Raw genomic sequence first — 13864 nt, 5'->3', positions numbered from 1 at the left:
TAATACTGCCTAATTATCGGGTATGTTCAGTATGACTATCTATTTAATAGGATTGATACTCGCCCCAGCCAATTAGCCGCTATTTACAATTTGGATCAAGGAGTGCATTTTACAATAGACAGTGTGCACGCGCACCTCTTGCTCCCACACACAAGCGCGTGCGCCGCAGAAAAGGATTTGGTATAAGTGCAATATGAGTAATGTCGCCTTAATGTCGGTGCTTAGAAAAACATATTTATGATAAGCCTTTGCTCTTATGGAAATACATCTTAGAATGCTCGCTTACCTTTGAGCAAAGCAAACGAAGGACAGAGCCGCCAAAGCAGAGAAAATTCCACATAATTTATCTTCTTGAGGACCCAACATTTCCACAAATCCTTATATAGTTTCAATAATCCAACCGCCTGTGGTCCAAAGAAAATTGTGAAAAGAAAGTTTTAAAAAAGCAATTCAAATAATTTGCTGAAAAAAATACATTTGTTCATGTAATGGCTTTATAAAAAAACATGCGTGTGTTTAAACCTCGTAATTGGTCCCAGCTGTTTTCCCAAGCTATGGAAATCCGTGCAGGTCACAGACCCCCTCAACCAACACCAGAAGATCCGACATCTTGCTCAAAACTGCCTACAGAAGACTTTCAAAAAGTGATAACAAGTCGTCTTCCTTAAAAACTAAAAAGTCCGGCAAAAATGAGAGACGATTTATAAAGAACAGCAGCGTCTTGTTGATTAAATTGTCAGTTGCAATTTCCCAGTCCAAACCTGCCGAATAAACATGGTCCCAGCGTTTCTCCGGCTCTATAGATTGTTCCACAATGTAGGCTATGATGTGTTTAAGGATTTGTTTTAGCTGTAAACGTTGGGGGGTGAGGGGCAGCGGAGGGTAAAAAAATGACAAATGAAATCTTCATTCCCTTTTTGTTGATGATGATGTAGAGTTGCTTCTCTCAACTCAAAGTCACTGAAGAAGAAACAAATGCACTGGGCAATATCTAATGCAGACGTCAGAGCAGGCTATATCACCCCTCTGGTGAAAAAATTAGATCCAGAGAAATATGGATGACCCGTCATATATATCGGCCAGTGCATGTATCACAACATCGGATTTAATGTCAAATAGGATAACCTATTGAAAAGCCCAGTCATCTCCGTTCTCCAACCTTATCTCTCGATTGAATACCTTAACATGTTTCGCTCATCTTCTCCTCGAAGCGCTGAGCAAATAATGACACAGATCGAGAAACACCCACAAGAGCATTGTTGGTGAAAACAAGTGTTGAAATTCCCTTGTAGCCTACACTATTTCGTGGGAAATAAGTTATTCCTAGTGCATTGTATAAAATCCTCATGTTTAATGAAATAAAACAAATCTGAAATCGAAGGAGAAATCTCAGCAGCAGCCTATCCACTGAATCGCCAATGAATGAAGAGATATGATGCCCATATGATTATATTCCCCCTGCAACCCATTAGAATGCTGCGAGTGTGTCCCGATGCGTTTTCATACATTTATACCACTTTACCACATATTTGAACACACAGCAACACTCATAGGCTACTCACTGAAGGAAACACACACTCGTGCAGCCCCTTGAGCATCAATACTTTTAATAGCATGAAACAATTGTATAAAGTATTTATTTGAATGATAATCATATCATTACTCATATGCACATCACATGCTACAATCAGACAATATGTATTTTATATAGAAGAGTAGGCTTTCTGCAGGGATCTTATGTGCTGTCCAGTTGCTAAGCAACCCAGCAACCACTGATGCAGTTGTGGTGTTTTGAAGGCTATGTGCAAAGGCTCATTTAAAGGACCTCTGCCACTACCGTGTGGTCTCTGGGACAGAGAGGGTGACTTTGACTGATGTATAGGCCCCTGTGTGAACCATACTTCCAAATGTTAACATATTTCTGAACTAACAATTAGGGTTCAGTGATGTGATGGGTCAGGAATACCTTGTGAATGATATTTTCATTTAATTACATCTTGTTCTCTTTGTCAGTGTTTTAACAGAGACAAACATGTTTTCCCACTGCGCAGTAATTCCCCTATTTGGCCTCCCCTGCATTTCAGAGGTGACTAAACTCGCTGCGATGGCTAACAGTTTCAGTCACCTTTCTGTCTCAGCTTGTTTTCAAACCTCACCACACGTTTGTGTTTTGTCAGTGTTTTAACAGAGACAAACTTGTTATTTGATTGCACAATAATGAAACTAGTTGGCCTCCCCTGTTATGGCTACCAAACAGTTTGTAACTCCCCATCTCACCTCATCATCATGACAGTAACATGGTGTAATACATGGGGGGAGCTTTGAAATAGAACAAAAATAATAGAACAAACGTACCGTAACTTATGTGCACACCAAGTAGGACAAGAGTTCGTATTGAAGATCTGTGCTAGCGAGACACTCTGTCAGTGGTGATGGATGGATGTTGAGGTCAAACCAGCAACTATTTGGGCTTTCTCAGCATCATCAACTTGATTGGTGATGATCAAGTACAAATGTTAAAACAGCTAAACAATATTAGTGGACAGCACAGGAGGCTGGTGGCACCTTCATTGGGGAGAACGAGCTCGTGCTAATGACTGGAGCAGAATGGGTGGAAGGGTATCAAACACATCAAACACGTGGTTTGATGCCATTCCATTCCTTCCGTTCCGGACATTATTATGAGCCGTCCTCCCCTCAGCAGCCTCCTGTGGTGAACTGCGCATTGTCAGATGTGTCAATAGCTGACGCAGATCTCGATTAGCAGCGAGCCTTTATACACTTATGCCGCCTTAATCCATGGCAATACATCTGGAAACATTTCAGTAACCTTTCATTTCAGCCTCTACATTTACATTTGAAATGTTAATTATATTTGTTGCATGAACAATTTAATTCATCTATACAGTCTTGAAGAGACCAAGATGTTGAATATGTATATGGTTTATAAAATACATTTAACTAATTAATTTTCCTATGTGATTGTAAAAATATCAACTTAAGAGGCACTCTTGAAGAAAAAAGAGAGAGAGAGAGCGAAAGAAGGCAAGGTACTTATTTTTCCTGACCCAATGAACAAAGTCAGGCCTGCTGTTTAGACATGCATCACTGAAATGCATTGTTGGCAACACACTTTCACTTTGTAAACATCACACAATTTGGTTGTTGAATCTCAAACATTTTTATGTCAAACATTTTCAACAAGTGTTTTATTACATTTCGGCCTATGAGTTTTTTACTACTGTATGTGCTGGTATATGTTTAGGGTTGGCATATAGTAGACTATATGCGGGAAAAAGAAAATATCCTTGTCATTTTGTTACACACTATTCCATGATATTTTGCAAGGAGATGATTAGTTCATTGAAAATTATATTGCTCCTGAACCCCCCAAAAAATGAAAAGGTGGAAAATAACTATTTAAAATACATTTAAATTGATTTTCCTTTTATGTCCTTTCAGACAACCCTTAACAGGTCTTCAGCAGGCTGGGTTGTGTGCTGTGGCAGAGGAAGGTTGAGGGTCAGCATCGCTGGAGCGCTAGTATGTGGAAAGAGCGAGAGAGCATCTCACACAATGTGGCAGACGGAACCCCCTGGGCAACGTCTCTGGGGGACACAAAATCAACGCTTCTGTCCACTTGTCTTTTCCCGCAAGCACATCCATGCAGGCTGGAACCCTGGGCTCCGGGGTCACCTGACCACAGCACCTGGTAGGGCCATCCAAGCCTCGAGATATGTATGATCTCTGCTCGTTTTCTCCTTCTCTCACATGTTCCATAAGGCATGTGAGTTACTGGGTCACCCCAGTCCTCCGATATAAATAGAATCACATTCTTAATGCATTGCGGCCTTCCAGGTACTTGCTCTCTCTTTTTCTCTTGTTATTCATCTGTTCCAAACATTCAAATCACACCAAAACAACACAAACAGCATCTTAATGAAATATTGAAGCTGTGGAATCACCTAACTACTGTAGGTAGATTATGTGCGGTTTTCTGCTTTTACCACCCTGTGGAGAGAGGAATGAATGTAATATTCCTCTCTCTGTGTTTTGCTAATTGCACTTTAAATTTAGCCTAGGCATAATGACATACATAAAACCATGTTGCACTTCTCTCTCAACATCTCCTTTACTATGATGTGTTCATCTATAAACTGTTCAATTGCAATGTTTCTGTGGAATTAGCGGTGGTGACTTTGTCACAAGAGAAAAAGGTCTGATGGTGCTGAAGGGAACAAACCATTGATGGAGGCGATCAGAGATTCAGCACCATGGACAGCGCCACAATGGGACTCCCGAAGTTCAGCACCACAATATAATGGACAGCGACGTCTAAGCCCAGCCAAGAATCCCTGGAAATACAGTGGGGCAAAAAAGTATTTAGTCAGCCACCAATTGTGCAAGTTCTCCCACTTAAAAAATTGAGAGAGGCCTGTAATTTTCATCATAGGTACACTTCAACTATGACAGACAAAATTAGAGGAAAAAAATCCAGAAAATCACATTGTAGGACTTTTAATGAATTTATTTGCAAATTATGGTGGAAAATAAGCATTTGGTCACCTACAAACAAGCAAGATTTCTGGCTCTCACAGACCTGTAACTTCTTTAAGAGGCTCCTCTGTCCTCCACTCGTTACCTGTATTAATGGCACCTGTTTGAACTTGTTATCAGTATAAAAGACACCTATCCACAATCTCAAATAGTCAAACTCCAAATTCCACTATGGCCAAGACCAAAGAGCTGTCAAAGGACACCAGAAACAAAATTGTAGACCTGCACCAGGCTGGGAAGACTGAATCTGCAATAGGTAAGCAGCTTGGTTTGAAGAAATCAACTGTGGGAGCAATTATTAGGAAATGGAAGACATACAAGACCACTGATAATCTCCCTCGAATCTGGGGCTCCACGCAAGATCTCACCCCGTGGGGTCAAAAGGATCACAAGAATGGTGAGCAAAAATCCCAGAACCACACGGGGGGATCTAGTGAATGACCTGCAGAGAGCTGGGACCAAAGTAACAAAGCCTACCATCAGTAACACACTACACTGCCAGGGACTCAAATCCTGCAGTGTCAGACGTGTCCCCCTGCTTAAGCCAGTACATATCCAGGCCCGTCTGAAGTTTGCTAGAGAGCATTTGGATGATCCAGAAGAAGATTGGGAGAATGTCATATGGTCAGATGAAACCAAAATATAAGATTTTGGTAAAAACTCAACTCGTCGTGATTGGAGGACAAGGAAAAATCCAAAGAAAAAATACCTACTGAGAAGCATGGGGGTGGAAACATCATGCTTTGGGGCTGTTTTTCTGCAAAGGGACCAGGACGACTGATCTGTGGAAAGGAAAGAATGAATGGGGCCATGTATCGTGAGATTTTGAGTGAAAACCTCCTTCCATCAGCAAGGGCATTGAAGATGAAACATTACTGGGTCTTTCAGCATGACAATGATCCCAAACACACCGCCCGGGCAGTGAAGGAGTGGCTTTGTTCGAAGCATTTCAAGGTCCTGGAGTGGCTTAGCCAGTCTCCAGATCTCAACCCCATAGAAAATCTATGGAGGGAATTGAAAGTCCGTGTTGCCCAGCAACAGCCCCAAAACATCACTGCTCTAGAGGAGATCTGCATGGAGGAATGGGCCAAAATACCAGCAACAGTGTGTGAAAACCTTGTGAAGACTTACAGAAAACGTTTGACCTCTGTCATTGCCAACAAAGGGTATATAACAAAGTATTGAGATAAACTTTTGTTATTGACCAAATACTTATTTTCCACCATAATTTGCAAAGAAATTCATTAAAAATCCTACAATGTGATTTTCTGTTGAAGTGTACCTATGATGAAAATTACAGGCCTCTCTCATCTTTTTAAGTGGGAGAACTTGCACAATTCGTGGCTGACTAAAAACTTTTTTGCCCCACTGTATATACAGGAACGCCTAATCAGGAAGGAAGAAGCAAAAAGAAAGAAGGGGAAGGCTTCCCATGAACTTTGATCTGTTTTCTAGCCTGTGTCATCCCAATTGCTTTCCAACGTTAAGCTTTTGAATTGTAAAGAATAGGGAATACAATTCCTCCATCATTTTTTAAAGGCCCAATGCAGCCATTTTCATGTTTCTAATAGTTTTACATTAAAATGGTCAAATTGCAAGAAAAATAACTTTCTAGTAAAAACAATTTCTCATTAAGAATTTTGCTAGGACTCTGTCTGGGTGTGGTCTGAGTGAGGAACCTAATTGGAGGGGAATAACAGGAGGGATACTAACCTGAAAACGAGACGTTATCTCTTTGTTATTGGTCTATTAACTTATACTGCCTGGTGGTATGTCACCTGGCAAGCCAAAACCTGGCAAGCCAAAACCTGGCAAGCCAAAACCTGGCAAGCCAAAACACCACCCATGCAAAACCTGGCAAGCCAAAACCAGGCAAGCCAAAACACCACCCATGCAAAACCTGCTGATTAGAAGTCCTGTGTAAACTAAATTGTATTTTTAACCAGCAACTATGAGGAAATAACACTGTACAGTATGATACATAACACAGGCAAAACCAAATTTTGACTGCACTGTGCCTTCAAACTAGGCAACATCTACATGCTACTACATCTCATTCCTTACAGAGAGGTCCCTTGATCATGCTTGATAAAAAATAGGGGACATTTCTACAAACTGTCTTTGATTAGCTAAAAAGCTATACTTTTCTTCTCTTTCCAACAAACAGCACAGATTAACTTGTGTTGATCTTCTCTTTCAAGCTACTCAATGATTCCTGTGATACATCTGTTTTGGCAGGGTCACATTGGCCTGATAGAGGGATAGGCAGGGTGACATTGACCTTATAGAGGGATAGGCAGGGTGACATTGACCTGATAGAGGGATACATAGAGGGATAGGCAGGGTGACATTGACCTGATAGAGGGATACATAGAGTGATAGGCAGGGTGACATTGACCTGATAGAGTGATAGGCAGGGTGACATTGACCTGATAGAGTGATAGGCAGGGTGACATTGACCTGATAGAGTGATAGGCAGGGTGACATTGACCTGATAGAGTGATAGGCATGGTGACATTGACCTGATAGAGTGATAGGCAGGGTGACATTGGCCTGATAGAGGGATACATAGAGTGATAGGCAGGGTGACATTGACCTGATAGAGTGATAGGCAGGGTGACATTGACCTGATAGAGTGATAGGCAGGGTGACATTGGCCTGATAGAGGGATACATAGAGTGATAGGCAGGGTGACATTGACCTGATAGAGTGATAGGCATGGTGACATTGACCTGATAGAGTGATAGGCATGGTGACATTGACCTGATAGAGTGATAGGCAGGGTGACATTGGCCTGATAGAGGGATACATAGAGTGATAGGCAGGGTGACATTGACCTGATAGAGTGATAGGCAGGGTGACATTGACCTGATAGAGTGATAGGCAGGGTGACATTGGCCTGATAGAGGGATACATAGAGTGATAGGCAGGGTGACATTGACCTGATAGAGTGATAGGCATGGTGACATTGACCTGATAGAGTGATAGGCATGGTGACATTGACCTGATAGAGTGATAGGCAGGGTGACATTGGCCTGATAGAGGGATACATAGAGTGATAGGCAGGGTGACATTGACCTGATAGAGTGATAGGCAGGGTGACATTGACCTGATAGAGTGATGGGCAGGGTGACATTGGCCTGATAGAGGGATACATAGAGTGATAGGCAGGGTGACATTGACCTGATAGAGTGATAGGCATGGTGACATTGACCTGATAGAGTGATAGGCATGGTGACATTGACCTGATAGAGTGATAGGCAGGGTGACATTGGCCTGATAGAGGGATACATAGAGTGATAGGCAGGGTGACATTGGCCTGATAGAGGGATAGGCAGGGTGACATTGACCTGATAGAGGGATACATAAAGTGATAGGCATGGTGACATTGACCTGATAGAGGGATACATAGAGTGATAGGCAGGGTGACATTGACCTGATAGAGGGATACATAAAGTGATAGGCAGGGTGACATTGACCTGATAGAGGGATAGGCAGGGTGACATTGGCCTGATAGAGGGATACATAAAGTGATAGGCAGGGTGACATTGGCCTGATAGAGGGATACATAGAGTGATAGGCAGGGTGACATTGACCTGATAGAGGGATACATAGAGTGATAGGCATGGTGACATTGACCTGATAGAGTGATAGGCAGGGTGACATTGGCCTGATAGAGGGATACATAAAGTGATAGGCAGGGTGACATTGGCCTGATAGAGGGATACATAGAGTGATAGGCAGGGTGACATTGACCTGATAGAGGGATACATAGAGTGATAGGCATGGTGACATTGACCTGATAGAGTGATAGGCAGGGTGACATTGACCTGATAGAGTGATAGGCAGGGTGACATTGACCTGATAGAGGGATACATAGAGTGATAGGCAGGGTGACATTGGCCTGATAGAGGGATACATAGAGTGATAGGCAGGGTGACATTGGCCTGATAGAGGGATACATAGAGTGATAGGCAGGGTGACATTGACCTGCTAGAGGGATACATAGAGTGATAGGCAGGGTGACATTGACCTGCTAGAGGGATACATAGAGTGATAGGCAGGGTGACATTGGCCTGATAGAGGGATACATAGAGTGATAGGCAGGGTGACATTGGCCTGATAGAGGGATACATAGAGTGATAGGCAGGGTGACATTGGCCTGATAGAGGGATACATAGAGTGATAGGCATGGTGACATTGACCTGATAGAGTGATAGGCAGGGTGACATTGACCTGATAGAGTGATAGGCAGGGTGACATTGACCTGATAGAGGGATACATAGAGTGATAGGCAGGGTGACATTGGCCTGATAGAGGGATACATAGAGTGATAGGCAGGGTGACATTGGCCTGATAGAGGGATACATAGAGTGATAGGCAGGGTGACATTGACCTGATAGAGGGATACATAGAGTGATAGGCAGGGTGACATTGACCTGCTAGAGGGATACATAGAGTGATAGGCAGGGTGACATTGGCCTGATAGAGGGATACATAGAGTGATAGGCAGGGTGACATTGGCCTGATAGAGGGATACATAGAGTGATAGGCAGGGTGACATTGGCCTGATAGAGTGATAGGCAGGGTGACATTGACCTGGTAGAGTGAGAGTCAGGGTGACATTGGCCCGATAGCAGGATAGGCAGGGTGACATTGCCCTGATAGAGGAATAGGCAGGGTGACATTGGCCTGATAGATTGATAGTCAGGGTGACATTGGCCCGATAGAGGAATAGGCAGGGTTACATTGGCGCGATAGAGGAATAGGCAAGGTCACATTGTTGTGTAAAGGGCTCTAGTCCATCTCTCCAGGGTTAGACTGTCATTTGTCTTCCAGTTTTCTCTCCTCCATAAGGAACAGAGAGTTCCAGTAGACCTCTATGGAGCAACAGGGATTGAAACAGGGATTGAAAAACACCGATTTTTCTCAAGTCACACCTGACAACTAGCGCCTGGGCGGAAGAAAGAGAGTAATGTGAAAATCAATGGTTGTATAATTGATGTATGCTCTGGGCTTTCTGCTCAGGGTATTATCTCACTGATGAGTTTCCACATGCACTCACTGACCCCGCTAGTCTCTCCCTGGTCCCTGTTGCAAGGCCTGATGGGACATGAGGGGTTCAGTTCACTTTATTTAGACAGAACAGACATTGTAAAGGCCAATAATAAACAATGTGGTGTACTGTAGGCCAACCCTGTGACAGCCACAGCCAGCTGAATCCCCCCATAGGGGTCTGCTCTAAAGGGGACTTCATTGTAGCTGTGACCTTAAAACCTGCTTTGAAGAGGTTTAGAATCAGGTCATTAGTTTGAGTGCTATAAATGCAATGGTACGGCAAAATTTTTAGTGCCAATAAAGAGGAACTGAAGCAAAATGACAGAGAGAAATTACTTTCGACTTGATCTTGTCTGTATGTACTTGGACTGCTGCAAAATGAAATACCTTTCGAGGACTGAGTCTGAATAATAACATTACAATTCAAAATAAATGACCACAGTGTTATTTAATACATGCTATGAGATGCTACTTGGACATCAAGTGTCATGTACAGTACTTTGAATAGTCTTAGTGAGCCAAACAATGTCACTTGATTGAGAGAGAGAGAGAGAGAGAGAGAGAGAGAGAGAGAGAGAGAGAGAGAGAGAGAGAGATAGAGAGAGAGAGAGAGAGAGAGAGAGAGAGAGAGAGAGAGAGAGAGAGAGAGAGAGAGAGAGAGAGACTTTTGACTTTTGGTCTTTCTTTATTGAAAAATTCTCAATTAATTTAAAACTCACCCCCCACTCCTAAAATAAAAAAATACAAATATATCCTGTACTGCATACATGTACCATACTCACCTTTCCATCTACCACATGATACAAATCACCATACACAAAAACCCTCTCCTACAACCGTATATCCAAAACATCTTCCCCAGCAATACAGACAGCCCCCCCAACACACCATATCTCCTCAAACATCTCCACACATCTCCACACATTTGATCATTTTATAGAACTCAAACTCAACCCTAAGGCGCGCAGAGACCATCCCATTAAACAGTAGTAAAGGGTCTGTTATCCCCCCACCTTTGACCCTGTTCCTCCTTGTTAGCCAAATAGCTAACTTTGCCTGAGCAAACAGAAAATTTAACAAAACACATTTTTCTTTCTCCTTACTCGAATACCTGTATCCCATTAAAAACATCCCAACAGCAAAAACCACCCCCAACCTGTCACACAGACATTCCAACAGAGACATTAATGGCATTAACCATACAACAGCTTCACACAGGTCACAAAACTCTTCCCAAACCCAAACACAGACATCACATTAAACAGATACTCATGATCCACTCTATCAAAAGCCTTCTCTTGATCTAAAGAGACCAGTCCAAAGTTCACATTAGAACCTCTCGACAAGTCCAACATGTCCCTAATCAAGAACAAGTTGTCCGTGATTGAGCGTCCCGGTACACAATATGTCTGGTCCTTGTGTATTATAGAGTCCAGATGGGACTTCAGTCTGTTAGAGAGGACCTTGGCAAAAATCTTGTAGTCCGCACAGAGTAATGCCACAGGCCTCCAGTTCTTAAGTTCACACAAGTCCCCTTTTTTGGGCAGGAGAGTCAGAGCCGCCCGACGGCAGCTCATCGGCAACTCTCCTACCCCGACGCATTCATGCAACACGCAAAAGAAATCCTGTCCAATTGTTCCCCAGATTTTTTTGTAAAATTCCACTGGAAGTCCATCAACCCCGGGTGCACGACCGGGGGACATCTGGGTTACTGCCTCTGCCAGTTCATGTGACAACAGAGGAATGTCCATTTCATCCCTCTGTGCCCGAGAGAGCTTAGGGAGTCCTGCGAACAAGACCTGAGCACACATAGGATCACACATTTCTGCCCTATACAATTCAGTATAAAACTCCACAGTCCGCTCCCGCATCTCCCCCACCACAGAGGTCACCCGCCCATCAGACAGCCGTAGACAATGCATAACCTTCTTGGCTTCACTGCTCTGTCTTTCCAAACCAAAGAAGAAGGAGCTGGGAGCATCCATCTCCTTGAGCATGGAGAGCCTAGCTCTTACAAGTGCTCCCTTTGCTTTAACCTGGAAAAAACTGCCCAGGTCCCTACGTAATTTGGCTAAGTTAGCCTGGAGGCCTACATTGCCTTGCCCCACCATCTCTACCTCCATCTCACTAATACACCGCTCTAGTTCCCCCAATACTCTCCTAGCCTCTGAGGATGAGAGAGCTGTGTACTGTTGACAGAAAAGCCGAATTTGCACTTTCCCCACATCCCACCATTGACTCAGAGACTCATAATCCTCTCTTCGCTGCCCCCATCTTTCCCAAAAAGTCTGGAAACCTGAGCAAAAAGTGTCATCTTGTAAGAGCTTTACATTGAACTTCCAATAAGATGCCTGCCGGGGTCCTGGTGAAATAGACAGCCGAGCCATGGTTATGTGGTGATCCGAAAACCCCACTGGGAGAATGGTAGCACCCAGCAGCCTATTGCTCTGATTCCTGGACATGTAAAAACGATCAAGTCGAGCTGCACTCACCCTAGCCCCAAAAACCTTCACCCACGTATACTGTCTTGTGTTTGGATGTTTAGTTCTCCAAACATCCACTAGGTCAAACTGATTAAAGATGTCCCTTAACACTCCCACTGACACTGAATGAGGCTCTTCCCCATTTCTGTCTTTTGTAAAAATCCATTGTACAGTTCCAGTCACCTCCGATCACCAGCGTCTCCTCAGGCGCTACTTTTGAGAGTTCCTGTCTAAGACTCCCAAATAGAACCCCTCTTTCTCTCCCTGTGTTAGGCGCATACACATTTATAAAGACAAAACACATGTTGTTAATTTCTGCTTTAACAACAAGCAACCTACCCCTACACACCTCCTCTGAGGAGCACATTTTTACAGCCAGACCTGGTGCAAAAAGGACTGCCACCCCTGCACTAAGATTTGTCCCATGGCTCAACACACTTGCCCCTTTCCACCAGAGCCCCCAATCAACTTCATTCACCACATCACTATGCGTCTCCTGCAGAAACAACACCTGTACTTTTTTTTGTTTTACATATTCACCCAACACACTCCTCTTTCCCGCATCTCTGGCGCCATTTATATTGAGCGAGCCTACCCGAAGAGTCTCCATAAGAAGTGGGAGAAAAGCCAGCAGAGAAATAGACCAATAGCAAAGCTCAAAAACCCCCAGTGTCGGTAAGAAATTAAACATTTAAACACATGTCTGAAGGTAAACCTTTACGCACTGTTGTGACCCACTTCCTCAACCTAAACCGTTTCCTGGGTGAGAGGACACCATGCCCCTCATTTCTCATAGCATGTTGTACTGATCTTACAAACTTTCTAGGATCAGGAAAAAAAGTGCACTGTTTGGTTGCTGGAGTTATTTTGGAGTGGATGAACATGAGCAGGTAGTCTACTATTTGAAGTATTGTTTTAACGTAGTTTGTTTGACAATCAGATGAAAACATCATGACTGGCTGTGATTAAAAGGCCATTAAAAAAAATACTATAATGCACGTTATTTTTTGGGTGCAAGCGCAAAATTGATACCCCCTGAATGTTACGTTATAATTCACACTCTGACTAAGATGTTTGTGGATATATGGGGCGGCAGGGTAGCCTAGTGGTTAGAGAGTTGGACTAGTAACCGGAAGGTTGCAAGTTCAAACCCCCGAGCTGACAAGGTACAAATCTATCGTTCTGCCCCTGAACAGGCAGTTAACCCACTGTTCCTAGGCCGCCATTGAAAATAAGAATTTGTTCTTAACTGACTTGCCTAGTTAAAAAAATGCTATTGCACTCATTAGTTTGTTCAACTACCATGCTATCTAATTAATTTATTCAACTTCCATGATATCTAATTAATTTATTCAACTACCATGATATCTAATTACTTTATTCAACGACCATGCTATCTAATTACTTTATTCAACTACCATGATATCTAATTACTTTATTCAACTACTATGCTATCTCACTCATTAGTTTAATCAACTACCATGCTATCTAATTAATTTATTCAACTACCATGATATCTAATTACTTTATTCAACTACCATGATATCTAATTACTTTATTCAACTACCATGCTATCTAATTAATTTATTCAACTACCATGATATCTAATTACTTTATTCAACTACCATGATATCTAATGAATTTGTTCAACTACCATGATATCTAATGAATTTGTTCAACTACCATGATATCTAATTAATTTATTCAACTACCATGCTATCTCACTCATTAGTTTATTCAACTACCATGCTATCTCACTCATTAAT

At 42.7% G+C, this 13864-nt stretch overlaps 1 protein-coding gene across 2 annotated transcripts in view; it reads right to left on the bottom strand.

Annotated features, from left to right (window-relative positions):
• Positions 1-1407, bottom strand: part of LOC118385150 (gamma-aminobutyric acid receptor subunit beta-4-like) — a 48188-nt gene extending 46781 nt beyond the window's left edge. For both annotated transcript variants that reach the window (XM_052521055.1, XM_052521056.1), the window contains exon 1: positions 287-1407. In XM_052521055.1, coding sequence (XP_052377015.1) covers positions 287-366 — 80 coding nt within the window. In that variant the 5' untranslated portion in view covers positions 367-1407. The remainder of the gene's footprint in view (positions 1-286) is intronic.
• Between the last annotated feature and the right edge of the window lie 12457 nt (positions 1408-13864).

The sequence above is a fragment of the Oncorhynchus keta genome, chromosome 6 (assembly GCF_023373465.1).
Source record: "Oncorhynchus keta strain PuntledgeMale-10-30-2019 chromosome 6, Oket_V2, whole genome shotgun sequence".
Taxonomy (NCBI): Eukaryota; Metazoa; Chordata; class Actinopteri; order Salmoniformes; family Salmonidae; genus Oncorhynchus; species Oncorhynchus keta.
The sequence above is the reverse complement of the archived record's forward strand: the minus strand, read 5'-3'. Positions and strand labels throughout refer to the sequence as shown.